This window comes from Haemorhous mexicanus, chromosome 7, assembly GCF_027477595.1.
Source record: "Haemorhous mexicanus isolate bHaeMex1 chromosome 7, bHaeMex1.pri, whole genome shotgun sequence".
Lineage (NCBI taxonomy): Eukaryota > Metazoa > Chordata > Aves > Passeriformes > Fringillidae > Haemorhous > Haemorhous mexicanus.
In genome coordinates, this window is record NC_082347.1 from 24911725 (window position 1) to 24938206 (window position 26482).

Here is a 26482-nt window from a genome sequence, read left to right on the forward strand (position 1 = left end):
TTTGGGGAGTGATCTAGCTTCCTAATGAAGCAACTCATTTCCTCTCCTTACTTGCAGAATGTTTTCTATTATGCCAGTCTGTTAATATTGTTCTGTGTTGATATTTATCCCCTTTTCCTTACTGAGTAGTGTAGGTACTTCAAATACAAATATGATTGAATATTCCACAGGAGGTTGGAAATGAAGTGGGAATAGTAGCTGGGACTTTCGTGAACAGCTGACATTGTGTGAGTGCTCTGCTTGCCTTAGATAATGATAAAAATTCCAGCTTGTCTTTTTTCATAAAAACTACAAATTAATATGGAGACTTTTATTATCTTATGGATCTGCTTGGAATTTTTTCTCTGCACCAGCTAACTCTGTAAATACACAGAGGGGTTCTCCTCTTAGTGAATATGTTTGGTTTGTCCTAGTTCAGGGCAGGTTCACAGCAGCAAGGCAGATAGCAGGTGTTATTTGGGAGGGTGACATGTTGTATGCTGGAGGGATCTTGAGAGCTGTACAAGTTGTAGGTCCTGAAACTGACCTTGGGCAGTGCTTTAAAGACTTTAGACGTAATAGCATCAAATCACACTTTACCCACAGAGTGTCATGTTCTTCCTGTCACGTTTGAAAGTTGCGTTCCAGAGGCAGGTGAAGACCAGAAACTTTCTGTTGACTTAGCCCTTTTTTGCTGTTTCAGATATGATGGAACCTGAGGCTGAGGTCCTAAATCCCTCCCCATTTCCAAGGCAAGTCAAGTTTGGCTGTGGTAAACTTCTGGTCACTGGCCAGTGGCATCATCTCACAGTGACAGTTGCTAAGGAAGCAAAGAAGAACTGCATTGTGTCAGCTTATATAAATGGTCAGATGCTTGGCTCTGCAAAGGTAAAGGCTCTCTGCATAGATCTTGTGCTAGGCTTTTGCCTTGTGTTGCTTTTTATTTCCATCTCCCAATGCACCTACCATGATTTTTCAGTAATTATCTGAGAAACTCAAAGCATGGTGATTTACACATGTAACATGTGCCACTGTGCTGGGTGTGAGAGGAGTCAAAAATCTGTACTAAACAGGATGTACTTGTTCTGCTTTTCAGAACTATGTTCTCAGCTTATACTGATGCTTTGATCTAGCTCTCCTCTCCCCCTTCAGCATGCAGATAACCAGGACAATTTGTGTGGTGATGCTCCTCTAGAGTTGGGGTCACCTGGCTTGCAGATAACTCAGGGTTAATTTCCTGAAATTCAGTTATACCCTTAGGTCAACATTTTCTGAGTTTACTAGTGATTCAGAGGATTTATCAGTTTCAGCCCAAGAGCTGCAGAGGTCAGCTATAAAAAGTATAGGTGTGGCTAGAGAGCCCTAAATCAAGGATGACTTGGATTTAGGCTGAAGCCTGCAAAGGTGATGAGTTACACAGACAGTCCCCACCCTTTCTTTTCAAGAAAGCTCTTGAAAAATGGAAGGTTAAGAAAAATAATCTACTGTGACTGGTCAGCTCTTTGCAAGAATCCAAAGGTGGGAGGAATTTCCACAAGAACCTTATTTGGTCATGTATTATCTTATGTCTTATTTGGTCAAGCTGTCCTCTTTCTCTTACACCCTTTGAACAATCAGTGTTTTTCCTCACTAGCACACTAAGCACTCAGGAACAGAAAGGTTTTCCTCTGGGTTAGTTGTTCAGTGTGTGAGGTGATATCAATTCATGAGTCCATTGCTAATATTGGTGTACTGGCATTTCCCCTAATATTCTATTTCTTGTGATTTTTGTCACACAGCAGTCATTTCTCAGGTTGGATGAAACAGCAGGCAAAAGTAATCCAAATGCACCTGAAGGGTTCATAATCTACATGATAAATGAGAATAGCCCCTGGTTTCTATTATTAATATCATCATGCTCCTGGTTTTGCAGTTAATCTCATACTATTTCAGAGATCTGATTTTTGGACTTTGAATACAGTGTAGAAAATGCAGCCTGTTCTTTCTAATATATCTCTGGTTGGTGTGGTGGATTTTTGGTTTTTGAGTAGAATCTTTTTATGAATTGAAACTTGTAACCTTCTTTTTTTTCCCATATTTCAATTCAATCTCAGCACGTGCAAAGCTCACTGTTGTAAACACAACCTGTTTAATTCCAAGTATTCTCTTTCCCATACTTGAGAAAAATCATCTGTCTTATAAATGCCTTTTGGGACCTATATCCATTTCAAGAATGAAAATTTAATTTAATTTGACTTCCTTCAAATGAGACTGAAAGTCATCAATAAAACTAGGCCTAAACATTGCAATTGATGAAAGAATTCACAACAAGTGTGTTTAACATTCAATGAAACAGCTCATATAAATAAAATAATCCTTTAGTAAATGAAAGACTGTCCCAGTGTTGGGCTCACTGATTAATGTAAGTCTTCATCTTGTTATGTACAGTGAAGGAAAGATGGCCTAAGAAGTTAGAAATGGATGAAGGCTGTTAACAATACCAAAGGCTATTTTTAGTTGGTGAAGCTGGAGTGGGGTGTGTTACTGTGCTGCATCAAGTCTAATATTTATTCACTGAAGTGTCAACTCCTGCCTCTTAATATTGACCATCCCTCTTTTCCAAATCTTAGCAGTCAGAGACCAGTAAGTGCCTGGAGTGTCCCATCCTAGCAACAAATCGTTAAAGACAGGGCTAAGCCCCAAAGCACAATACAGTTTCTCTCTACCAAAAAATTCCAACTGCTTCCTGTTAGAGCTCTCTACAGCTAAATAAAATAATAGACTCTGTTTAGGAGGCCAAATCATTATTTTGGTACCAAAAATAAATGGCCCTGTTTCCTAAACAATGTTAGCTCCACTGAAGCTTACTGATGCAATCGGACAATCTACACTCTTCAAAAACTGATTATTCTCCATTTATACCAGTACAAAGAAGCTGTAACTTTTCTTTCTGTGTTGAATGTCACAGTCAGGGTTATGAAGTTAGGAAAGGAAAAATATGTCTGGAGTCAAGACAGGGTTTTTCTTTGCCAATACTTGAAATTATTTTGACTGTGTTTTTGGAACAAAAATTAGGCTTAAACATTCAAAATGCTTATGTTTACAGTACTTCTCAAAGTCCAATTTCTGAACAGTAGCTGATAATTGTGGTGGGTTGACCTTGGCTGGATGCCAGGTGCCCACCAAGCAGCTGTATCACTCCCCTTCCTAGCTGAACAGAGGAGGGAAAGTAAGATAGAAAATGACTTGTATGTTGAGTTTATTAAAGCAGAAGTGAGTCTTCCTGTGCAAAAGCAAAGAGAGAGAAAAAAATAAGGTTTATTCTCTACTTCCCATCTGTGAGTGCTGTTGAGCCTCTTCCTGGGAAACAAGAGCTTCAGCACATGGAGAAGTTGCTGTACGAGGCAAGAATTATAAATAATGAATTCCCTCCCTTCCTCCTCCTTTCCTTAGATATTATGTCTACGTTGACATTATATGGTATGGAATATCTCTGATGTTAATTTGGGTCAGCTGGCCTAGCTGTGTGCCCTCCCAGGATCTTGCCCACCCCCAGCCCCTTGATGAGGGGAATGTTGGAGAGCTGGTGCTGATGCTGCCAGCTCTGCTCAGCAAGAGCCAGAACTCTGGTGTGTCATCAACCCCTTTATGGTTCCCAGTGCAGAGCACAGCACTGTGAGGGCTGCTGTGGGAAAGGAGCTCCAGCTGAGCCAGGCCCAGTATAATTGTGTTGCACAGCTGTGACTTCAATGAGCAAAGAGGTGGCAGGCAGGACCTTACAGAGACAAGACCCCAGGGCACACTGAGTGCACTGGATCCTCTCAGTGAATTCCTCCTCTGTTGCAGATGCAGTATCTGCAGCCTTTACCAGGAAGCTGCATTTCCATGGAGCCCTCTTCCTTTATTGATGTCTATGGGTACATAGCTACTCCTCGGATTTGGAGGCAGAAGTCCTCCTTGACCTGGCGCCTTGGTCCTACATACTTCTTTGAAGAAGCCATTTCTGTGGAAACCATAGAAGTTATTATTAAGCTTGGCCCTCAGTATTGTAGTAACTTCCAAGCAGTACAACTTCAAGGTATGTGATAATTCTCATATCTGCCACTGTTTGTTTGTCAGGGCACTGTTCTTTTTTTTCTTTTAATCTTCTATTAGTGTTTCACTATGTCTAGAGATGACTCTAAAAGTCTGGAAAACTGCATTACTGAATGTTGTACATGATTGTAGTGAGATACATGAGGATCTTGTAACATCCTGTGAATTGGAAAGAAGGGTAGGAATCAAGCAGCAGAGAGAGAGGAAGAGTAAAGAGGGACAGCACGTCCTGAGTTGCAAGATTGTGATTTTTTTTTTTTTTTTGGCAAACATTAAAGCAGAAACTTTAACTGAGGCATTCTGCATTAACAGTGGTAACAGGGTGGGGAAAAAGGCAGAAAGAGAAGTATGGAGTTTAACTGCAAATGCCTGCAGAATAGGAGAGAGGGGCAGGGGAGTAAGTTACATTCAATTTAATGAAGAGGCTTTTCAACTGAAGTATGCTGTTAGCTTCAATTATTAAAAAGACAGACAAAACATTTCAATTATTGATTAGTGTTTGTTCAACAAGTAGTGCATTCCCCTCCGTGCTAGAGCTTGGGATGAAATAGGATGGTCATTTCTTATTGAAAACAGCAAAATAATCTTTCTTGGTCATGCTCCAGCCTAAAAGAATGTAAAAACACTGGCTGAGAGTACTCCTTCGGACAGAATGCTGTCAATCCACACAAAAAGCTGCAAGTGTGGGAAGGGGTTGTTGAGAGAGAAATGGTGTCAAAGTACAGCCCTAAAAGTAAAAACATTACCTGTAGAAGTCAGAAGGATTTGATTTTTTGAATCATTGAGTCTTTATGAAGTCTGGGGGGGCTTTTTTTCTGCATAGTTCTTCCTAGATGGACTTCAGTACTAATCACAGGTTGTGGCCATGTGACTCTAGGGATGTCCTGTTTAGGGGAGATCACTGAGCAGCATATAACATGCGACCTCCGAATGGTGAAATGATCTCACTCTCCCTATTTCCATCAAAACATCCAAAGGAACTCAGGCAAATGGAAATTTCGACTTAAAAAATGCTTTACACAATCCTTCCAAATACTACAGTGAGGTTTTTTTTCCCTTAAAATAGGTTTATGACCTTGTTGCAAACAGCAGTGGGAATTTTTGGCAGTGGTGTGTTCTGTCTCCCCACTATCTCATTGCTTCTTGTTAATCAGCTGCAGTTGTACAGAGGCTTAGTCTGCAGACCAAGTCCTGCTGGAAGGGAAATGGTGACACAGTCTTGAGGCATTTTATTTATAGTTAATCTTCATGTGCTATATGAACTAATTTTTTGCCTAAAAGGGCTGTGTTACCAGCACTAGTAAACAGTTTTGTAAGTCAGCTGTTTTCCCAGTCTATAAAACTGTCAAAAATACAACTTGATATTTTTAAAAATAAACCTACATATAGTTTTTCCAAGTGTGAAAATGAATAGAAAATTCTTTAAGGAAATGCATGAGAGAATTTCATACTAAACTGCTGAACCTAGCACTATTGAGGTTTCCCAAATGTTGTGAGTTGGCAGCTCTGAACTTCTGCCTCTGCTCTCCTTCCACACAAATCTTTGCTTTGAGTACCCCGATAAAGTTCTCAGAAACAGAAGGCCTCTGAAATTTTTTCTATGTCCAGAAAGTTTGTTTATTCTGTGTGGACAGAGAGAGAGGTTTATTATGGACATTTCTGAGCTTCATGAGATCTTATGAGAGGATACAGAATCAAGGCAAAGTGCTTACCAAAGGACACAGCCATGCATTGGTGATGCAAGCTGCCATGGCCTGTGTTGCAAAGGGTGAATGCTTTTTTCTGGTCATAGTTAAGACAAAGTAAAATTATTTCCTAAACATCAGTTTCCTCTGGTTATTTTTCACCTGCCTCTCTCCTGTCTTGCATATTGAACAATGAAGCTCCTTCAGACACTCACAGTCTTTCTTGTTTTAGGTGAGGACCAGTGCAATGATTGTATCATGGCACCTCTGGTGGCAGAAGATAAGATTTCTTTTGGAATCAATGCTGTGTGCTCATCTCTCACTACAGTTCAAGACATAAAGAGCTCTTACAATGAAGTTGATGGTCGGCTGATTGCCAAAGAGGTCACAAATTTCCCTTTCTTAAACAAGAGATTTTCTCTGGCTTCTAATCAGTTTTCTTGAGCCAAATTTCTGACTTTGTCTTGCCTGTGTACCTTCAGAGATTATTTTTTTTTACTTATTTTTCCATTCCTTAACTTTTGTTCTACTCTTAGGTTAATTTTCACCTATTAAAAGCATTCTTTGAAACAGGAGCAGAAGCCATAATTTTCAGGTTTTAGCATAATTTCAGTCTGTGTTTTCTTAATGCCTTCGCTGGGATTTTTCACATGCTGTTCTATCATTCTTTCTAATACCAGGTCTATTGATATGTGAAAGCTGTGGCATTGTGGGATGTTGTTGGTGGGAGAATATTTGTCCTTACAATCAACTTTTTTATGAAAAAAATATGGTTTTCATATTCTAAAATTATTTAAATAATCTGTAGTATTATAGCATGCATTTTTTAGTGTCCCTGATACTACCAAAATTTTTCCTGAAATGCTTTTTACCTGTTTCAGATTGGGATTAATTCTCGGGACAGTTCAACTCCCATGTTCCTAGCTAAGAACATTGCTGGACACCTCTCAGGCTCCTCGAGGACCATTGGGTCAGTTGCTGTGGGCCAATATGGTAAATGCACTTGTCCTAATGGTTAATATTCTTTTAGAAGCAGAGATTTATTCTGTCCAATGATAGATTGTCTGTGTAACTTCCTGGTAGAGTAACACTGCAATTTCCTAGGGGTAAGAGTGTTCCAGTCCTCCCCAGCAGCCACCAGCCTGAACTTTATTGGAGGCCCTGCCATTCTCCTGGGTCTCATTGCTAAGGCCCGCGATGACCACACCATGTATGCAGCTGTCAAAGTCCTGAACTCCATCCTCAACAGCAGCCCCTTGAGTGGAAAACTGATGAGGCACATCCATGGATACCAGGTAGACACACTTGTGCTCATTCATATAGTTTTTCCTTTGTAGATATTTATCCCCAAATCTATTAACAGGAATGAACCAAACATATCCTGACTACAGCCACTTGTGGTTGGAACTTAGCAAGTTAGGAGGGAGAAATAGGATGGTGCTCTACATCCTGTGCTTGCAGTCTCTGGGAACCTCTGCAAGAATTTTCTACTGAAGAAAATGTGAGGACAGGTGCCTCTTGGTCAGACATGATTTAATAAATTAAACAAGCCAGAGCAGCAGATTTCTGACGGACCCACTCTTCACCTTTTACCAACACATTTGATCCAACACACAAAAGACCACTTCTCAGGCAGCTTTTCTTCCTCCCCTTGGCTCATCCAGCTTAAGATTCCTCTTTACAGACTGCCCAGTGTAGGACTGACAATGAATTCCTAAGGTTCAGTCCTCACGGTATATGAGGAATTGCGCTGATATAAATAAGTGCTACCTGAATTGCATTGATTAGGTATGTCCCAAATTAATCTTTAAACCTGAAAGCTATGCAGACTGAAGATTTTGGCTGTATGTAAAGTCTAAATATGTAATATTGGATGGATTGAGGCTCAAGTCTGAAGTTTCAGTTTAGTATCATTTCCTTTGTGCTGTGTAGGTAAAGCAGAGAACTCTGAAGGAACAGAGCAGACTCTTTAATATAGAAGGTTCCAAACAAGACCCTCAACATTGGGGTTTCATTAATCATTTATTATAAACCTTCCATTTCCCCAACATGCAAATTGATCATAAATTGATTGCAATTTATATGAATATGCTTATCCTACTTAGATATTGCTTGCCCAATCCTTTCCTGTAGCTCAATGCCTGTCTTTGTATTGTGTATGAGCTATTCCTTTTGATTTTTGCTAAATAGTGTTCTCTCCATGTTAGCATTATATTGCAATGGAGTAAAGCTTTTTTTAACAGCCAAGTAATATATGTGTCTTGATATGTATTTTCAAATTAATTTCTATTCTTCCCAACCTGCTCAAAAATGTAATGGCTTTATGAACACTCTTCTCACAGTACAGAAAATTTGTTGGATAATCAAAGATAGATAGGCTCAGTTGAGAAACTGGCAATGTTTCACCAATGTTTTTCATTTGGGGAGGTAAAAATTAGTATTTTTTAAATTAACACCATTTGTAAGCAATTAAGAATACATCCATGAAGAGTAGCATAGAACACCCACTGTGGGTATTTAGAGTTATATTTGTCTGTTGCTTTTTTGAAATTGCATTCAACATAATATGGCACGTATTTTCCTCCTGTTCAATGCCACAGAGTTGCCAAGCTCCTTCAAAAATTCATCCTTATACTTTCTGCATGAAATTTTATGTCTGGACTGAAATCTTCATTTTCTTCATGATGCTTATGCAAAATGCATGCATGCATGACTGCTACATGTGATTAAACTGTATGTTGGTCTTGAATTAAATACAGATTTATACATGGCAGATACTTATTCAGTCTTCTCTTTTCAGTTGCTGTGCTACCTATTGAAGAAGAAAACTCAGCTGCTAAACAACAGGATTTTACAGTTAATATTCTCCCTAGTGGGCACAGCTGAGCTGGGCTTAGAGTCTCCTGTCATCAAGAATTATAGTGCATTCCAGTATGTTCTCTGCAACTTTGAGGTAAAACTGTTCATGTTACTGTGTGGGTTTGGCTGTATTAAAGATGGCTTTATAGTACAAGATTTGGTTTGTTCATAGCATCTCCTGGATCCAATATTTGTGTGCTGTGCTTTTTCACACTGTGGGGCCCCCAGGTCTGCAGGAACACTCCCAGAGGGTCTGCTCCTCAGGGCTAGAACTGGAGCTACAGCTCCCTGCACTAGCAGGGACTTCCCAGTTCCTGCAGGCTTCATTAGAGAAACACTCAAAGTTTATGATGCTCTCCTCTCCAAACAAGTTTTAGCTGTTTCTCTAATGCAGCTGCTGTTCTCACAGCTCAGCAGAGCAGTAAAACCTCTGCTTCCCTTTGTCTTTCAGCTTTGGATGAAAGCACCAGAAAATCTAGACCTTGTTCTTCTTTCCCATCTTGTGGAGATCTTGCAGTCCTCCAGGTATAAACTTGTGTTTGAATCAGAAACCTGTGGGACAAACTCATCTGTAACCTGAGGCTGGAACTCTGAGGTGGATATGAAGGGTCTAATCCCAGTTGGAATCAGAGGATTCTGGGAGTGAATCATTCATGTATTGCTCTTTCAAGCCTGGAGTTAGTGATTTCATCAGCCCCTGAGAGGACTTTGGGGCCAGTCTGAGAAAAGATATCTGGTTACCTGGTTCATGTGGAACCACTGCAGTACAATGCAAGTTGAAATATGTGCTGGGGAAGGGAAATATTAATGTTTGAATTGACTATGAAATAATTTTTAAAATATATTATTGAAGTTGTATTTAAAATCAAAACTCGACCCTTTTATCAATATTCTTAATCATCTGGACTGGAGCTAAATGTATATAAAGAGATAAAGCATGGCAGAGGGACTGAATAAAGCTAGATTCCTGCTTTTTTGCAGAGCTGTCTGGTTCCCCTTGCTAAGTTTTATAGGAATAGCATTTTTTGCCACCACCTCGCAGCTTGAAAATGCAATAATGTTTTCTTTGAACTTGTTGGAATGCAGCAGTTTCTGGGGGAGAGGGCAGAGGAGAACACACAAAGTAGTCTGATGACACATGTTCAATTAGTCTGACTATGTTTGAAATGTTATAAAGACAGTATTAGAAGCCAAAAGTGCAATGTATCAGTGCAACCTGAGAATTCTTTTAGCTGAAATGCTGCAAATTTTGTCATTTCCAGTATAAACCTTTAATAGCCCCTGTGCTTTTTTACAGAGATGCCTGTCAGAATATTGCAATTGCCTACCAGGTGCAAATGGTGCCCAAGCTTGTTTTCCTTTTCAATGATCCTGAAATCAGCAGCTCCAAGATCACTGTGGCCTGCACTATCCTGTCCCATCTCTTGCTAGGATACTTTAATACCAGGGATGTTCTCAGGTAACCCTCAAGGTCTATATCTTTTTCTCAGGTTGCAGATGAGCTATACTTTGCTAGTGTTGGAGGGAGCTTGACAGCAGAGCTTCCCTCACCTCTTCTTTGGTAGAACATCAGATCTTTGGCAACTGCAGGATCCCCTGGTGAAAAACTGATGAAAAACTTTTTTCACTCACTCCATCCTTATACTTGTGTGAAGGTGAATTGGGTGATTCCTGTTATAATGGTGGCACAGACAGTTCTGTAGGTATGACTGGGTTTACCCAAATATGTACCTAATATTTGGTTTCATTAAAGCCTTGTCCCTAAAGTATCACTACAGTATTACAATTTGGCCCCAAAGAACAGTGTACCTAATCCTGTTGGTTTGGCTTATATCCCAATAACAATCCTTTTTGTTCCTGAATTTCAATCAGTTATGTTAGTCAGGATTTGATGAAGCTTAGCATTTAAATCCTTGTTTGCTCTTCACAGAATGTAAACACTGCTTCATTTTATATTCCCAGCCTAATTGTATCAACCTGCATTCTGTCAACTGAGGGAGGTCCACAAAGTGCTGCTTGCAGCCACCTAATTCCCAGGGAAATGCACTGCACACAGATGGAAGCTCTATTTCTAAAGCTCTGTTTTTAATAAAACTTAAAAACAGAGTTGCATGTCAAATCTGTGGACTCTGCCTTTTGCTCTGTTGGAGAGTATAAGCACCTCTAAAAGTTAACTGTGGAGCAAGCTAATACATGAACTTGGTATTCTCCAGCTCTTTTGTGACTGTATGCTCCTGGGTATATGTTATCTATATGTATATTCCTACCCTGGGCTTGTAGGAATTAATCTGTTCTTTTTTCATATAGGTGGTGAGACAGGTGAGAGTTTTAGTAGATTTAGTGTATCAAATTTGCCATGTTGTAAGGAGTGTGAATGAGCATTTTTTTCTTAAATAATCATGATTTATTATTTCATGGTAATATGATTAGTTGTCAGGCCCATGGATGCTGAGAGTGGACAGAAACAGGACTCTGTCCCTGTCCTTCTAGCCCCAGGACAGCAGACTGTAACAGGCTCTCAGCAGCATTGAGAGGTGCTGGAGCTTCTGCTGGCCCCAGATGTCCCAGATTTGGACTTCCAGAGGGAATTGTTGTGTGGGCTATTCCTGCAGAACAACTGGTGTTCTGTCCCTTAAGAAATATCCTTCTTGTGGGCAGGAGGAGATTGTGCATTTTCACTAAATGTGTATATATCACATTAATCTTTCTATCTCTAGAACAGGTAATGTGTCAAAGAAAATTATAGGTGAAAAAAGGATGCCAGTCCTCCTCACAGTGGACCTGCTTAGGTTTCTCTGTTCTCCTCTATATGCCCAGAAACCAGGTGGTAATAGCAGTAAAATCAGAATGCCACAGGCTGCTCAGAATCTTTCATATAAACTGAGTGCTTTACGCAGTATTCCTTTCCTCTTGGTGAAAGACCTTTAAAGTAGCTAGAGAAAATGTTTCCATAGCAGAATATATTTTACTTTGATTTGTAGATAGTTTCAGTCATCACAGTATAAGAAAGATAAGCTATTAGAGAGCCTCCAAAGAAGGGCCATGAAGATGAAGAGCTTTGAGGGGAAGCCAGATGGGGAGATCTGAGTTCACTTGGTCTGTTCAGCCTGGGCAAGAGGGGACTGAGGACAGACATCACTGCAGTTACAGCTTCCTACTGGGGGGAAGAGGAGGGGCAGGCACTGATCCAGTTCTCTGGGGTGACAGTGACAGGACAGAAGAGACTGGCCTGAAGTTGTCAGGGGAGGTTTAGACTGGATATTAGAAAAAGATTCTTCCCCCAGAGGGTGGTCAGGCACTGGAACAGGGTCCCCAGGGAAGTGGTGATGGCACCAAGGCTGACAGAGATCAAGAAGTGTTTGAAGAATCCCCTCAGGCACAAGTGTGACTCTTGGATTGTCCTGCCGAGGGCCAGGAGTTGGACTTTGATCCTTGTGGGTACTTTCCAACACAGCACAGTCTGTGACCTTTTAATTTACTTCCTAGTTTATGAAGTTTTCTTCCTATTTCTGAAGTGGCTAGGATTTTTAATGGTGGTTCTTAAGTCACTGTTAAACAGTATGTGGTTTTGCATATAATCTCCAAGTAAGTAAATTAATATCTTTCTGTTGACCACAACTGCTTCACTCTTTCTCTGCAAGGATTGGATTGTTCCTTGTTTACACCTTGAAACCTTCTTCTGTGGATGAAAATCAGATTTACTTGGATAGTGTGGCTGAGAGGCCCACTGAAGGTGAGGGGCTGCCTTTGGGGTATGTGTTGTGATAGTTTAACTACAGTATTTCCCTCCTTCCCCAGGACCTGATCAACCCTAATTGCAATATTAGTGCTTCTGCCTCCTGTGGCAGGAAGAGGCAAAATTCAAATATCTTCATATGGAAAGGGACAGGCTGCACTGAGGTGACCCTTTGTTCTCTCTCTGCCAATAAACCAGCAGTACTTTTGCTGCATCGTCCAGAGCCAACACAATGCTGGATTTCAGATATACACAGAGAGGAAGGACATTAAATGGAAATTCCCCCAAACCAACCTACTGGGTTGTTACAAGGAATAAAATTTTGAATGGGCATCCTGGATTTTCTGTGAAGCCTTTACTACACTTACAGTTGTAGTAAATAATAATGCTCTGCACCTCTTAAAGTAGCTGTGTATTTGCCAGGCTCACACGGAGGAACATCCAGTCATTTGACCCTTTCACTGGGATCTTTCAGTTGAGGCTTTATTGCTACTGCACCTCTAAATAACAGATCACATTAAGGTGACAGTGGTAACTGCAGTTTGTATATAGGCATCTCAGCTAGGCAGTACAAGTCAGATGGCCTGTTTACATTTCTCTCTCTAGTTAACCTGAGATGCTGTTCAACATGCAGTCTAAAGACAGGACTTGGGCAATGTAAGCACTGGTTGTTTCTTAGCAGGAATCTTTATATCTAAAATTTGATGTCTGCATCTTTTTACTCTGCATAAACCAGATAGAAATACTTCTACCAGGCTAATTGGGTGCAAACAAAATTGTTCATCAAAGAAATGGAACATCTTTGGTCTCTTCTTTACTCTTTATTGCTTTCTGATATTTGTAGCCCTAAACCAAACATCTGGAAAGACAATCTGTCTTCGAAACCAGCTGCTGAAGATGCTGTTAGATGTAATACGCTCAGACAAACTTCAGCTGTCCTCTGAGTAAGTAGAAACGTTTAAGAGGTTAAGTGTCTCTGTCTCCCAGATTTTTCATTGTCTTGGTGCTTAACCAGGACTAAATACACTGATAATATTTGAACTTCACCAAATACTAAGTAAGAGCAGACTGGTTTCAGAGAGACTTTTTTGTCAGTGATTTATCTGGCATTCAGACAGCTGTGTGGTCTGATCACACATCTGATATCCATTTTGGAAAAAGTCTAATGTTTTCAGAAAATAGAGTGAAGGGGGAACTTGGATATTGATGTTTCTGCTGCATATCAGGGGTTGAAGAAATCCTATCTGTCTTTGAAAATCAAGTCAATCTAACGTGGTATTATTTGCACTGGTCTATCAGAACTATGAGAGTGCCATTATTATAATTCTACCTCTCATAACTGAAAGGCAGATTGCATAGTGCTGGGAGCTGTAATTGTGCATTTTTATTAGATAGCACATCTTGGAGTTGAAAATTTAAACCAGAATTTTGAATTTCATAGCTTGAAAGATCTGGTCTGTGATGTAGCTTGCCTCAGTTATTGATACACACTCTCAGAAGGGGCTTCATATTAATGAAATGTTTTGTCTGATGGTAATACAAGGTTATATGTAGCAGGAATTGAATGACTTCAGCTGTGTGGAGGAGCCTGTTGTTACATCTTTGTGATTCTCTAAACAACTTTAATGAGATTTTTTTTCTAGAGAAACATGAGGCTCTAAATCACTTCAAGATCATTTTATATAATATCTCATTTCTGTCTTCCATCATGTTTCCTTCCATGTGTTTTCATTTACCTGTTTTTCCTAGGGAAAAAGAGAAGACATTTTTGGCACTGGGGCCAGACTGGTTTCTGCTGTTCACGCAGAGCTACCTGCACTTCAGCACAGTTGTCCTGGGAATCAAATTGCTTCTGTGCTTCCTCCACAATCGTCTGCTGCTGAACAAATTCAAGGAGGGGATAGTGGCTGGGCGTTGGCTGGAAAACAGCTCTGCAGGGTTGAACATTCTAATGGGTAAGGGTTGGATTAACATTCCCAAAGCACTGCCTTGATCCAGCTCAGTGACAGAAAATCACTGTGTACATGATAGGAGAGTTCCCACTGATCTCAGTAGACCAAGAGTTTAAATTGCTTTCTAGGGCAAACTTGTCCTGGTACTTCAGAATTTCTGTGCTGAAAAGTGGAAAGTAGTACTTCTCCCTTGCAGGTAATTAGCAATTCTGATTAGATGGGCCTTTTTGTGTTGCACAAAATCAGGCTACTTGATAAACCTGTAAGGTGTTCAGATGTCAACTTGTGCTCTGAAACATTTTGTTTTTTAAAGGTTTGTTCAGCCTGCTTTTTGATAATTAGACCTGGCGCTCTGAGAAAGGGAGGAGAAAGGAAGAAGAATAATTCAGGGAGAAAGCCCTTTAACAAATTGATAGTGGTAAAAATTATCTGTTAGTCTGGGAGTGTTTTTTAAACTGTTGATACTGCAGCCTAGCAGACTACTGTGTTCTGGGACAGAGACAGATGAGGATAAAGCTGTGTCTGTAATCCTTCTGCTGATATGACATTAATTTTTAGATACTTTCATTTTCTTTTCCTTTAAAGATAATTTAAAAAGTCATCCTCCAGTGCCTGACAATGGCTACTTCTTGATTTTTGGATTTTCTGTATTGCAAAGATGTCTGACTGATCATGTTCACATCCCTGAGATCTACTTGGTTGTGGCAGAGCTCTTTCTGGCAACTCCACAGTCTGAACCACCTGAAGCAGTCAAGGTATAATAAAAAAAAAAAAAAAAAAGGCAGACAAGCGCCTGAAGCTGCTATTGCATTACTATTTTAGTATTTTATGCCCTTTTCCATGAGATGATTCTTAGGCATGTTAACCTTACTTGGCTTTTCTAATAATAAAAACTATTCATCTTTTTAAAATTAAGTTAATTAACTTTTATTTAAGAAAGTTTGCGTTCAGAACAATCTTGTTCATGCTGGTGTTAAATGTTACAAATTTAAAAGGAGAGGATGGAGGTAGATACGTGTTGGTTTTGTTCTGATGTAGAGAGAGCAGGCATTGTTCTTGATGTGTCATGTACAATTCCCATCTCTTAATGACATATCTTTCCTCCTGTGTAGAAAGATCTTGAGTCTATGTTGCAGTGGATCTTGCAGCACCATCATAGAGAGAATGTCCTCAGATTTGGGTTGTGTGCAGAGGCAGCTGTGTTACTGCTGGAAATGGTTAGATTCACTGTGGACAAGGTAAGTGTTTTGTTGCAAGGACAGTGCAGTGTGAAAGTCTGAATAAGGAGCCCAGGTGTGACAGATGCTGGTGGCAGCCTTTGCCTGTAATCCCTAGTCCTGCTCTGCCCTCAGAGGGCCAAACTGAGCAGGGACTGCCAAGGGGCACAACAGCTACTGCCCTGGTTATGTAGCACAGGATGTGATGGGCTCATGGAGGAGAGAGAGACCAGAGACAGATCTTGCCCACAACAGTACTCAGTTTTTTTCATTCTTGATGATGATATGTCACCTTTCTGGTTGGGTGTATCTTCAGTCTGCAACGGGGGATTGGCTACTGGTGCCTTGTCTGAATTTGTGGCTGTGTCATGCTTGCTTAAGAATACCTAAAGAGGAACAAAGATAAGCTTTTATGAATGAGAGGAATGCTTCCTTGACCAGATGCACATTTGTCTGTTCAGCCTGTTGCAGATGCAGAAGCCTCCTGGGCCATTGCCTATCCGGGAAATGTTATTGAGTTTCTGTGCTTGATCTATCACAGTTATACACAGGACCCCGTGTGGCACTGTGCTGACTTCTTGAAAACTTTGGCTATGATTGCTTTTCATTCAGAACCACCCAAGGTATGTGCACAGGGGCCAGCATAAGTCTTTCTGACCAGAGGTGGGTCACTAGGAGGAAAAAAATCACTGTACAGTAGACTGAATGAAAATGTATTGCTATCTGCTTTCACAGGGTGGGTCTGAAGGCCTTCTGACTCCTGATGGTCCAGCCATTGCTGAAGGGAAAGGTTGTGCTGATCCCTCCTCTCTCCCACTCCTACCACACCCTGCCAAGAAACAAGTGTGGGATTTTGTGCGAGTCCTCCTGATGGACAGTCTTCTCAACATCCCAGCAAGCAAACAAGGACATCCCCTTGAGCTGCTTCTTGAGGTTTATCTCATCTGCAGGCTTTGCTGTTCTACCTTGCACTGGGGGTGGAAGGACAGGACATACCCTTCTAGTGACCTAGTAACAAAAGTGCTAACAGTGACTAAAGGAAAGGACTCCTCTAATTCCTCTGCATTAATGTGAACTAAGAAAATACTGACCCTGGAAAACAGAAAAGACATTTTTCAGGCAGTGTTTAATATTGAAGAAAAGTGGGGGAAAAAAATCCTTTTCCTTAGTAATACCTGCTTGTCATTAGGGCACCCCTTGAATTTGTTGAGAACAGATAATGTCACATGGCACATCCTGTGTACTGATTTTTGAGATTAAAAAAATCTCGGTTCTCAAATAAACAAAAAAACCTCCGTCTCCCATGTAAGTACAGATTAATACAAACTCTAGCAGCTGAATCTGATTATAGATTTCAACTACACAAAGCCCTCTGGAGAATCAGAGTAGTCTGAAGAAAGGGGAAAATTAAAAATTTAGGATTCAGCTCCAAATTGTCAATAGTCCAGGTGTCCCAGATGTGAATTCTGATGCAGACTTAGCTCAGTAATAGGAATAGTAATTACTAAGTTAATTGAATAAGCTTGGCTGCAATTGTAATTACTTAAATCTTCTTGTGGAGCACCAGCTCCCTAAAGGTTTATATAGACTATCCTGAGGTTTGGTACAGTTAGAATATAGTTTGGATTTCTGGTAGTCTGAATCCTGGGCCTGCTAATGGAGCTCAATGTCCCCAAGCACAAGAGCTCCTGGGAACCACCTGTGAGCCAAACTCTGGCCCTTTATAAAACCTTGTTTCTGTTCAGTGTGCAGAGGGTGACTGTGCTGGCTGTCAGCTAGGTGGTGTAGTCCTGTGTAAGAGTTCCTTGTTTTCCAGCTGGGAATGAATCTCTGCCATCTCATCTGTTGTCCAGTAGCTGTCCACATATGCACTCTTGCTGAAAGTGGAGCTGAGTCAGGTTTCCTGTTTTCCTGCTGTACTAATATGTGTGCCATCACTGTATAGGCTTCTCCAGAAGATGCCACCAGTCAGCAGAGGAGACTTTTTCAGACAAAAGTTCTGCTGTCTGCTATGGATGTCTTTCAGGTTACCAGCCAAGGCGAGGGGAAAATGAGACCAAGAGGTGAGTGGTGAGAATCAGATTGTTTAACTCTTGTTTGAATATCATGCTAATTGATATTTAGCATATAGGTGTCATTGTTAGAAAGGTTTGGAAACAATAGCTAGAATGACAGTCTAGCTCAGCAGGCTCCACTGTCCATCCTGTCTTACTGCAAGCCAGTTTGCATAAGTTACTGTAATTTTTTTTTTTTTTTTTGAGAGCATCTTCCTATTTTCTTTTTGAGAAGAGATTCTGAATATTAGAAAGGGAGCGTGTAGAAAGAAACCTAGGTTTATCCTTGAATACTTCTGGAAACAGTCCCATTAACTTAGTTGTTACTGCTCTCCTTTCTGAGTTGTTAGTTAAACCAGTTCTTAATTACAGCATTTTAGTGAGATTGGTTCCATCCTTAAGATGGAGCTGTCGTTTCCAGTCTGAGTAAGGTGTTTCTGCCATACCTAGAGTCTACTTAGACATGTCCCATCTCTGAGATATTATGGCACCAGACTGTTCCTTCTCAGCTCTGGTAATCTCACATTTCACTTTGTTTTCCATTTCCTCTTGTTCTGCAATAATCAACCCTTTTATATCCTCTCCAGCAAACACTGATCCTCATGGCACTTCAGAATCAGCTGCACCCCTATCCATGATGAATATTGCTTATTTTGTTCAGAAGCTGGTTGAGAAACTGAACAGCAGAATGTTTGTGGCTGACCCCAAGCAAATCCTGATCTTTATTGTCAAACAGATTATGTGTGTGAGTCACTTTTTTTCTCCCCAACTTTTATCAACATGCTGTGACATGCTGCATTTTTACAGTGAGATCATGATACTGCAATTCTGAAGAAGATGGCTGTAATCCATTTGGTGATTGTGGTGATTGCTTTTATTCCTGGTTTTTTGCATGAGAACATAACAGCTGTAAATTATAATAAGAGAGAGATGGTGCAGCATAAAGAAAGGATAGTTAACTCTTTTGTGACACTGACTGTTGGCTATGTACACATTGCTGAACTGAGATAAAATAATCTCTTCCACAGTTATGGGGACTTCAGCAGAAATACAGGAAAAAAAGAATTTTTACGCTACAGGTAGTTCAGGGGAATTTTGCTGAAATAAATTTCCAGCAGTTTAAATGAAGTGGGAGGAGTGGATCCTTGGGGAGAAAGTTTTTTGAGCAAGCCAAGTAAACTGCTGTTTTGTGTTTTCACAGGTCTTAGAAAGCTCTGTTTCTCAAAAGGAAGTTTTCCTCAGTGCCCTGTACAGCTGCTTAAACAGAGCCATTCTATACTGCTTATCCAGACCTCAACAATCACTGCCTGAACAGTTTAATGTCCTGAATACTCTCATTGTTCTGCAAGAGCAGTGGGACATGATTTTTGCTACTTACAACTCAAATAGTAATTTTGTCACCTGCCTGATGTACTGCCTTTTCCAGCTGAACTCGGGCAGGTACAAGTGTTCATCTTATGTTTCTTTATATTTGTGCTGTACCTATGGGAGTGGGTGCAGAGGGGGAGATGTCACATAACTTGGGCAATATCCAGTCTGGGGAATCACTGGAAGCTGGGATTGAGCTGGATCCAGCATTTCCAGCAGCTACTCACTTCAGAGTGGCAACTGCAGTTAATAAGCTTGAACTGATTTCAGTGGAGCTGGCTCACAAGCCCATCAGGAAAATGAGCATCTGGAAATCTTCCTGGGATGTGGGCTAGGATCAGTCCCAAATCATGTAGGTGGCCATTCTCTGAGACATGAGGTAATTTAGTGAGAGGTTTTTTCTGATCCAGCAGTCATTTGTGTGTGGGTACATGGATCCTGTGATTTTTGTGTTATTGTTTCTTGGACCTGAGCTGCAATATTTTAGTTGTTCTGACATTGGGAATTTTGCCTTCTGCCGTTGGGTAGGGCTAGAACATCCATACCCACTGTTTGCTGTTCTTACAGATGTACTCTTGCTAATGCAAGCTGGGGAGTTACCTTGGAAGCTTAGTTTTGTGAAAAAAAGCAAATATTGGCAAGTGCATTTTTCACTTAAATGTTTCTTGCTTCAGTGATAACCTTCTGTACTGCTTTGATGGTCTGAATGGGATCCATTAATATACTATCACACCAGAAATGAGCTGAACTTCCTGAGATCTTTTCTGGATGTTCTTATTTCCGTCAGATAATAATTTCCAGGCGAAACCCATTGAGATGGGATGAGGTTTGCTTTTATGGAGTAAGAGCACAAACTATTTTTAAATAGCCTAAAGTACAGAAGGGTTTATGTTATCCAAAAGCTAAACAATCTGGGCAATCAGAAATGTGGTATTTTAAAGAAAATCAGACACAAAAATGGCAGCTTTTCATAGCCAAGGATTTGATTCTCCCAGATAGTAGGGCCATGGTGATGTTCTCAATAATCATACCTACATGCTAATAGTATCCATGGAGCTGAGTTTGTAGCTTTTTTGTGCTGAGCACTTTAGAAACTGAGTGAATCATCAGTGACACAGAAAACTCACTAAGCAGTTCAAGTGTAGGGTACAGCAAGACACTGCTTTCCACATAGTGGCAGATACCTCTAGCAAAGGAATTCAGAGTAAAGAGACAAAGTACCAGATGCCCAGGGGAGGTGCAAGAAGGCTGATGCAGAGTGGCTACATCAGGACAGCCCCGTGCTCTATCTAACTGGGGTGAATGGTAGATCCAAGTGCAGTAAAGTGCAGGGAAAAGGCACAAACAAGAGAGTGATTACAGGTCATGATGACTGCTCCTTGCCCTTGAAAACCAGACTGGCAGTTGTTAAGTTCCCACTTGCAGAAAATTTTGTGGTATTCCATGACTGGTAAAAGCTCCAAACTTGAAAATACTCATCTACTAAATGAATCAAGTAGGACTGGATGTGCAGAAACACCTGTAGTTCTTTCACCGTTCTCAGTTTGTTTTCAATCTGGTTTCCTTACCTGCCCTCCTTTTTTTTCCCTTTTTTTTCCCCTTTTTTTCCCTTTTTTTTCCCTTTTTTTGCCCTTTTTCACAGCTGTTCAGAAGGTTTTGGGGTGGATGCAAAACCAAAGCTGGCTTCTTATCACCAAATTTTCCTTGCACCTAGTGAAGAGGAAAAGGGCAGCCTGCCTACACCAGATGATGGTAATTTATGGTACACGTTGCCTGTGGCTTAGAGAGAAAAAGAATACCTGTCTTAAGCAGTTTTCAGAGCATCTTGTGCAAGTGCCACTTATTTCCTCTTTGGTGTACAGACACTGCAGGCACAGCACAGAGAAAGGAGAGTTGTGCTAAAAATTACTTGTGTTTGCATCAAGCCTTTTTATTCAAAAGTCACACCCAGCATCCTCGGGAGTAGTGGGTATCAGTTTGGAGATCTCTCCTTCATGTTATGGTCAGTAAAAGGGGTGAGATACCTACACTATTTGTTCGAGGCCCATATAGGGTTTGTCTGTTATATGCAGAAAGAATTGTTGGAGCAATTCAGAGAAACACAGAAAAAAATTTGTGTTGGATTCAGTGTGGTCAGCTGAACCCTGCAACAGAGCAGTGTTTTGTTTTTTTTAATTTTTATTTTTAAATATATATTGGCTTGGTTAAGATGTGGCCAAATCAGTCTGGTTTGCAGGGAAATAGAGTAAAACAACTCAGCACTTCCTTGTATCATATCCTCCTGCTGTGTCAAATTGTTTCACAACTTGGTTACCTTTGGCCCTCCATCTCCAGTGATGTTTGGCAACAAAAAGGAATGTCCTTTATGTGCTTTAGCATTCTATGCACAACAATAAGGTCATCAAAATTCTGAATAAATGGTTTTCCAAAGCAGAAACCAGTTAAAATCATGTGTCACTCCTACTTGTTTCAAGGAGTTTAAATATCATAAAAGAAATGTCCTGCTGTTTTCTGTATTAGATTAACTAGTCTAGTTTAGAACCTATGGAGGCAGTGGACAAAAAGGAACAACTCCACTGACTCTGGAAGTTACTCTGAACCAGTGCTTTTCCAAACGAGATGTTTTTGCTTTACCTGTTGATTGACTTCAAAAAAAGTTCTTCATTTATGTTTTCGTGTTACTTTTGTTTCCTAGTCCGCCAGGAGATTCTGAGAACAGTAGAAATCATCTGGAAGCAGCTCATTTCTCAGAGGCGGCAGGCTCTGGAGGACATTTACAAGATGGATCTTTCTGTAAAAGGAAATGACAAAGAAAGGGACATGAAGATAACAGAGATCACTCCTTTATGGGAAGAAATTATGACAAAAGCTTGGCAGCACTTGCTAGGTCTCTGTTCTTTTATGGAACACTCACTGTAGTAAGCAAAAACATGGTGGTAAATGGGGTGCCTGGTGGAAAGCTGCTGTTCCTTGGTTATGCCTTTCCTCACCTGTGGAGAAAGCAGATTCTCAGTTTCTCTCATTTAGGACTGTGATTACTTACTGTGTCATAACCCAGCCCTTCTGTAATCACCTCATGGGGTCACAGGGCTCATGTTGTGCTGCAAAAAGGAGAAATCACCTTCGATGATTGTAACCCATAGGAAGATTTAAAAGGGAGGATATATGGTTAGAAGAAGGGCATTGCAGTGTGTGTTGTGCTGCAGTGATTCAAAGTTCATGTCTGTGTAATGAAACTGATCAATGGCAGACCTCTGTGAGGCTTTTAAATAAAACCTTGAGAAGTATGTGTTAATTCACTTCTCATAAAAATACAACATCATTCATCTGGAGTGACACACTGCCATGCTGTCTTGTCTTGTGCAATGGGGATAGAACCCCTCTATTTTCTGACAGGCTCAACCTCATCTTAAAAGCTTTTTTCTCTGTTTTCCTTTGCAGTATCTGAAAAGAAGCTTCTCCAGAATAAAGCAGGGCCAAGCCTGTCCCAGAGCAAGCACAATTCCTGGAGTGAAAGCCTCTCTTCAGCTATTAGGTTCATACCTGGCCGAAACACAAAGGAAACCTCATGCAAATCAGAGGTAAATTTTGCTCTTTGTCTTTTCTGGGTCTGCCTTGTATATAGCTCTGGATCTGGACTTGGGAGGCTTCTGAGTGTGTCTGTTGCATGTTCCACTGCAAACTAGACAGATATTGAGCTGAAGTTCCTTTTCTAGGCTGCAAGAAATAATCACAAAGAAACAGTGACCTGAAAGACTTCTCTTGGCAGCCTGTTCATATAATCTAATAATGCATATTTTCTGCATAGGGCCCAATTATGGCTCTTGAAAAACCTAAGCAGCCCAGATGTGTTTGTGCTTACAGGTCTCTGCCTGGGGTGTAGCAAGGTGAGGAGATGTCAGGTTTGCTGCTGCTGTTGGCTTGCATCACATATGTCAACCCTGTCCTCCAGTCTCTGAATTAGTAGGAAGGCTTAGATGTTATCATAGTGCTGTCCTTACATTTTCTACTCAATATGAAGTATTAAAGGTCCAAATTTTAATTTAACCCCTAGAGACAGGAAAACAAGTCTTGGTATCTAATCCAAGGATGGGTTTGGAGGGTATGCATAATTCCTCCTGTCACCAATGAAGATGTGAACTATCTTTTCTGTTGTGAGCTCCTCCTTTGCTGAAAGAGAGGGCCATTTCCATGTTTTTGCTTAGCATTGTCAAAAATAGACATAAGAAGCACCAGACAGATGTTACTTTTTGAGTGTACTAGGGGTAGAGTAGGTAGCTATAGGGTAGGGCAGAAGTGCTTTGGCAGAATATTCAGAGCTTTAAACCAAGCTTGTGTTAGTTACTGTGGTGCTCAACATATTAAGGTCTTTTTTTTTATCTCCTGAGGAGACAACAAGCCTGTTCTTAGCCTCACTTTATGGAGCCTTATCCCTCTAGCTCAAGCCATAGGAGATTGCAGCTATGTCTGGTGATGCCTGGCTGACTTGCAGTGACCAGGCAGACTGTGACACCCAGCTAATGTGTCTGATAGTACCTCACTCAGCTGCAAGGTTTTTTCAGAGTGCTGCAGAATCCTTCTCACTCCTTAAAATCCCACTGCTGCTTACAGAGTGAGCAAGCTCTTCCCAGGTACATATGCATACTGTGATGTCATACTGCAAGAGTGTTGACTATTTGCCCTGGGGTCTGTTTAATTATTTTTTAAAATTAATTTTGATTATTACAGCTGATTACACCTCAGTGAGCAATGTAATTGATATTTGTAAATGTATCCCAAGGAACATTTTGTACAACATGCTTTTTGCTGTTGAAGGTTAAAGACTCTGTTATTGGTTTTCCCCTAAATATGCCCACATCATTAGTTCCTCCAGTGAAAAGGTTGCCATCTGGAAAAGGCAGCACGGAGACATTATTCAGGCACAAGTGCATGAAATTGGTGTTTCTACGTCTTCTGTCTCTCTTCTGCAAGGAAGCTGCTTGTAATTAAAGGAGCTGGGTTTGGAAGAAACATTACTCACTTGGTGTTATTCCTTATCATGTCAAGCACTGACAGCTCCATAGCTCTGATAAATTGTTCTTCTCAATGAGATACGAAGCTACAGTTCCAAATGTTCTTCTTTCTCCCTCTCCCCCTTTCTCCCTCCAGCCTGTCTTTCAGAGTTTGATGCACTTTTTAGAGAGTAGAAATATAAGTGGAAGAAAATGTTGAGTTGCCTCTCAACAGCCCTCTTCCTTCATACACTTATATTAGAAAAGTTACATTAAAAGTAAATGATATTTGTATTTTTAACGACTTTGCTAATCACTTTAAAAAGTGGTGTAATGTAATTTTGTATCATTTTCTGTGTCAGGTGACTTCTGTGTTCACTACTGGCCTCTGTCTTCGCTTCTGCCGGTTATGGACTCATGTCCTAAAGCAACAGGAAATCTCCATGTTTGGTTGAAACATGGAGATTACTGGAAAAATAACAGTATGCACTACATAGTGAGGAACAAAGAATTTAAACCCCACAGTAAAATAAGAATATTTGCTCCTAACTGAGCAAAGTTTACTGAAAGAAGTGCAGAAATTCACCCAGGATTTCAGAGATGTGCCCAGTAGAAGGAAGAAATTGGTTGTTTACTGGGTTATTAACTTCAGTATTTTATCAACTGAAAAAAAACAAAGACATTGAAGCAGTAGTAGTGTTTGCTGCAAATTAAAACAAACAAAAAACAAGCAGCAAAACACTCCTCTTAAGCTTCTCCCTGTGATTATTTACAAGATAGGAAGAGTGCTTTTGAGACCCAATCCTCAATCTGGAAAAGGCAGCACAATTCAAACTATTCACTCCAGCAAAAGCTCAGGCCCCACGTTTCTGCTGCACTTTTGCTCATGTTCTCCATCATCAGCAAAGCCAATTTCCTGCTCTTGGGTGGCAAGTGAGAGAGTTAGCCATCGAATGCAGCTGTGGCTTCTGCATATTTCTGAATACACTGTGCTATCTCATGCTTTGCTTGTGGCTTTGTCTGGGAGGCGTGATCATGTAGAAAAGAGAGTGTAATTACATTTCTGGGAGTAGAATGGCAGTGATCTGCTGTGGTGATTGTATCTTCCTGGAAGTCTCAGTAGTCATGCAGGAGCAGGAGGAGCATTGCACAAAGTTGCATTTTTTGATGCTTACAGGTGACTTGGGTAAATTTGCTGGCAGGAAGGTCTGTAAGATTGAATACAGTGCCAAAGGTTTCAAATCACTGACTTTCCTGTTTCAAAGCGAGCATTTTGTTCTCTTCCTTTTTTTCCTCCTTTCCCCCTCCCACACAGTTTTGCTTTCAAAATCTACTACAGGTATTAAATTTTTAGTTTAACAGTGACTGCACTGGTTTTGATATCATAAAAAGCTACAAAAGCAGCAAAGGACCACAGCAACAATTGTGTTTCAGTCAACTGTAAATCAGTCAGAGCTTCACCATCCCCTGACCTGAGGTTCTTTAGGATGAGTGCCTGAGCAAGGTTACAAGCACTACACATCTAACTCCTGTAAGACACAGTGCCTCAGAACTGTAGATATAGCTGTTACTCTTTACAAGAAATTCAGAGGCCTCTCAGTTTTACAGGAGGCCTGATCGTGCCTGTCCTCTCCTGTTTTTGTTGATTAATTGCATTCCTCTATGACAAAGACCCATATAACTTGAAATAGATAAGGTCTTTTTAATTCCCCTTTTAATCCAATTCTTCAGAATGAAGAGGTTAAGAGACTTCCTAACTTGTAATTGCAAAAGCCAGAAATGTTACTTAAATCTTTTTCTTACCAATCACTCAGTTGGTCTTTTATCAGCTTTTCAAGTTAACTGAGTTAAAACAAGCAAACATTTAATGATATTTCTTTGAAAAGAGCATCATTTGTGTAACATGTTTATCTTCATAATAGAAGGATAATTAACATCACTAATTATCTAATTAAGTTCATTAACTATCCACCAACAGTGCACCGTGAAGTTGACATTATGTTCTTCTGTCAACAAACGCTTTGATTTCTTAGGAAGTAATTAAAATGTAAATTAGCATGTCATTAAATGCACAAGGGAACTTTGGAATCAAATATTCATTTCAAAACTGCTCATAGCACGCTTTTTTTTTACTTCAATGAAAGCAGGCACTTTACTATTAATGATGTATATTAAACAATTTCCATTATAATATTATTGTCTTGTTTAATAACTGGCTCAAAGCTAAATTACAGCTGTAGCAAGCTGAAAAAAGTTTCTTTAACTTTGAACACAGAAATTTTCATGTCCTCCTACACTGATATGTGACACACTGCTCATTTATCATTTTCAGATTGTTCACAACATCATCAAGAAATCATTCAGCAGGTCAATGTTAGATAAGAAATGCATGAAAACATAAAAAATATAGAGTTATTTCATATTATGTGATAGAAATCACTGAATTTTCTGAAACATGTGGGGATCATTTCTCCATTCATTGAAGGCAAGTGTTTAGCTGAGAATTGGAATGTAAGTGTTGTATGATGAATCCAAGTCCTCAGGCTGACTCAGATTCACAGGCCCCT

General features: G+C 40.3%; 1 protein-coding gene across 5 annotated transcripts in view; it reads left to right on the top strand.

Moving 5' to 3' along the window:
• Nucleotides 1–26482, top strand: part of WDFY4 (WDFY family member 4) — a 120293-nt gene that overhangs the window by 32383 nt on the left and 61428 nt on the right. For 3 of the 5 annotated variants that reach the window (XM_059851534.1, XM_059851535.1, XM_059851536.1), the window contains exons 19-39: nucleotides 683–867; nucleotides 3805–4036; nucleotides 5971–6122; nucleotides 6620–6731; nucleotides 6843–7033; nucleotides 8539–8691; nucleotides 9049–9122; nucleotides 9895–10056; nucleotides 12239–12330; nucleotides 13178–13277; nucleotides 14083–14288; nucleotides 14871–15040; nucleotides 15398–15523; nucleotides 15964–16125; nucleotides 16238–16435; nucleotides 17448–17565; nucleotides 18144–18301; nucleotides 18758–18996; nucleotides 20567–20676; nucleotides 21620–21811; nucleotides 22366–22505. In XM_059851534.1, the coding sequence (XP_059707517.1) occupies nucleotides 683–867; nucleotides 3805–4036; nucleotides 5971–6122; nucleotides 6620–6731; nucleotides 6843–7033; nucleotides 8539–8691; nucleotides 9049–9122; nucleotides 9895–10056; nucleotides 12239–12330; nucleotides 13178–13277; nucleotides 14083–14288; nucleotides 14871–15040; nucleotides 15398–15523; nucleotides 15964–16125; nucleotides 16238–16435; nucleotides 17448–17565; nucleotides 18144–18301; nucleotides 18758–18996; nucleotides 20567–20676; nucleotides 21620–21811; nucleotides 22366–22505 (3272 nt within the window). Of the gene's footprint in view, nucleotides 1–682; nucleotides 868–3804; nucleotides 4037–5970; nucleotides 6123–6619; nucleotides 6732–6842; nucleotides 7034–8538; nucleotides 8692–9048; nucleotides 9123–9894; nucleotides 10057–12238; nucleotides 12331–13177; nucleotides 13278–14082; nucleotides 14289–14870; nucleotides 15041–15397; nucleotides 15524–15963; nucleotides 16126–16237; nucleotides 16436–17447; nucleotides 17566–18143; nucleotides 18302–18757; nucleotides 18997–20566; nucleotides 20677–21619; nucleotides 21843–22365; nucleotides 22506–26482 lie in introns of those variants that run through there. The other 2 variants (XM_059851537.1, XM_059851538.1) reach the window with 2 other exon arrangements.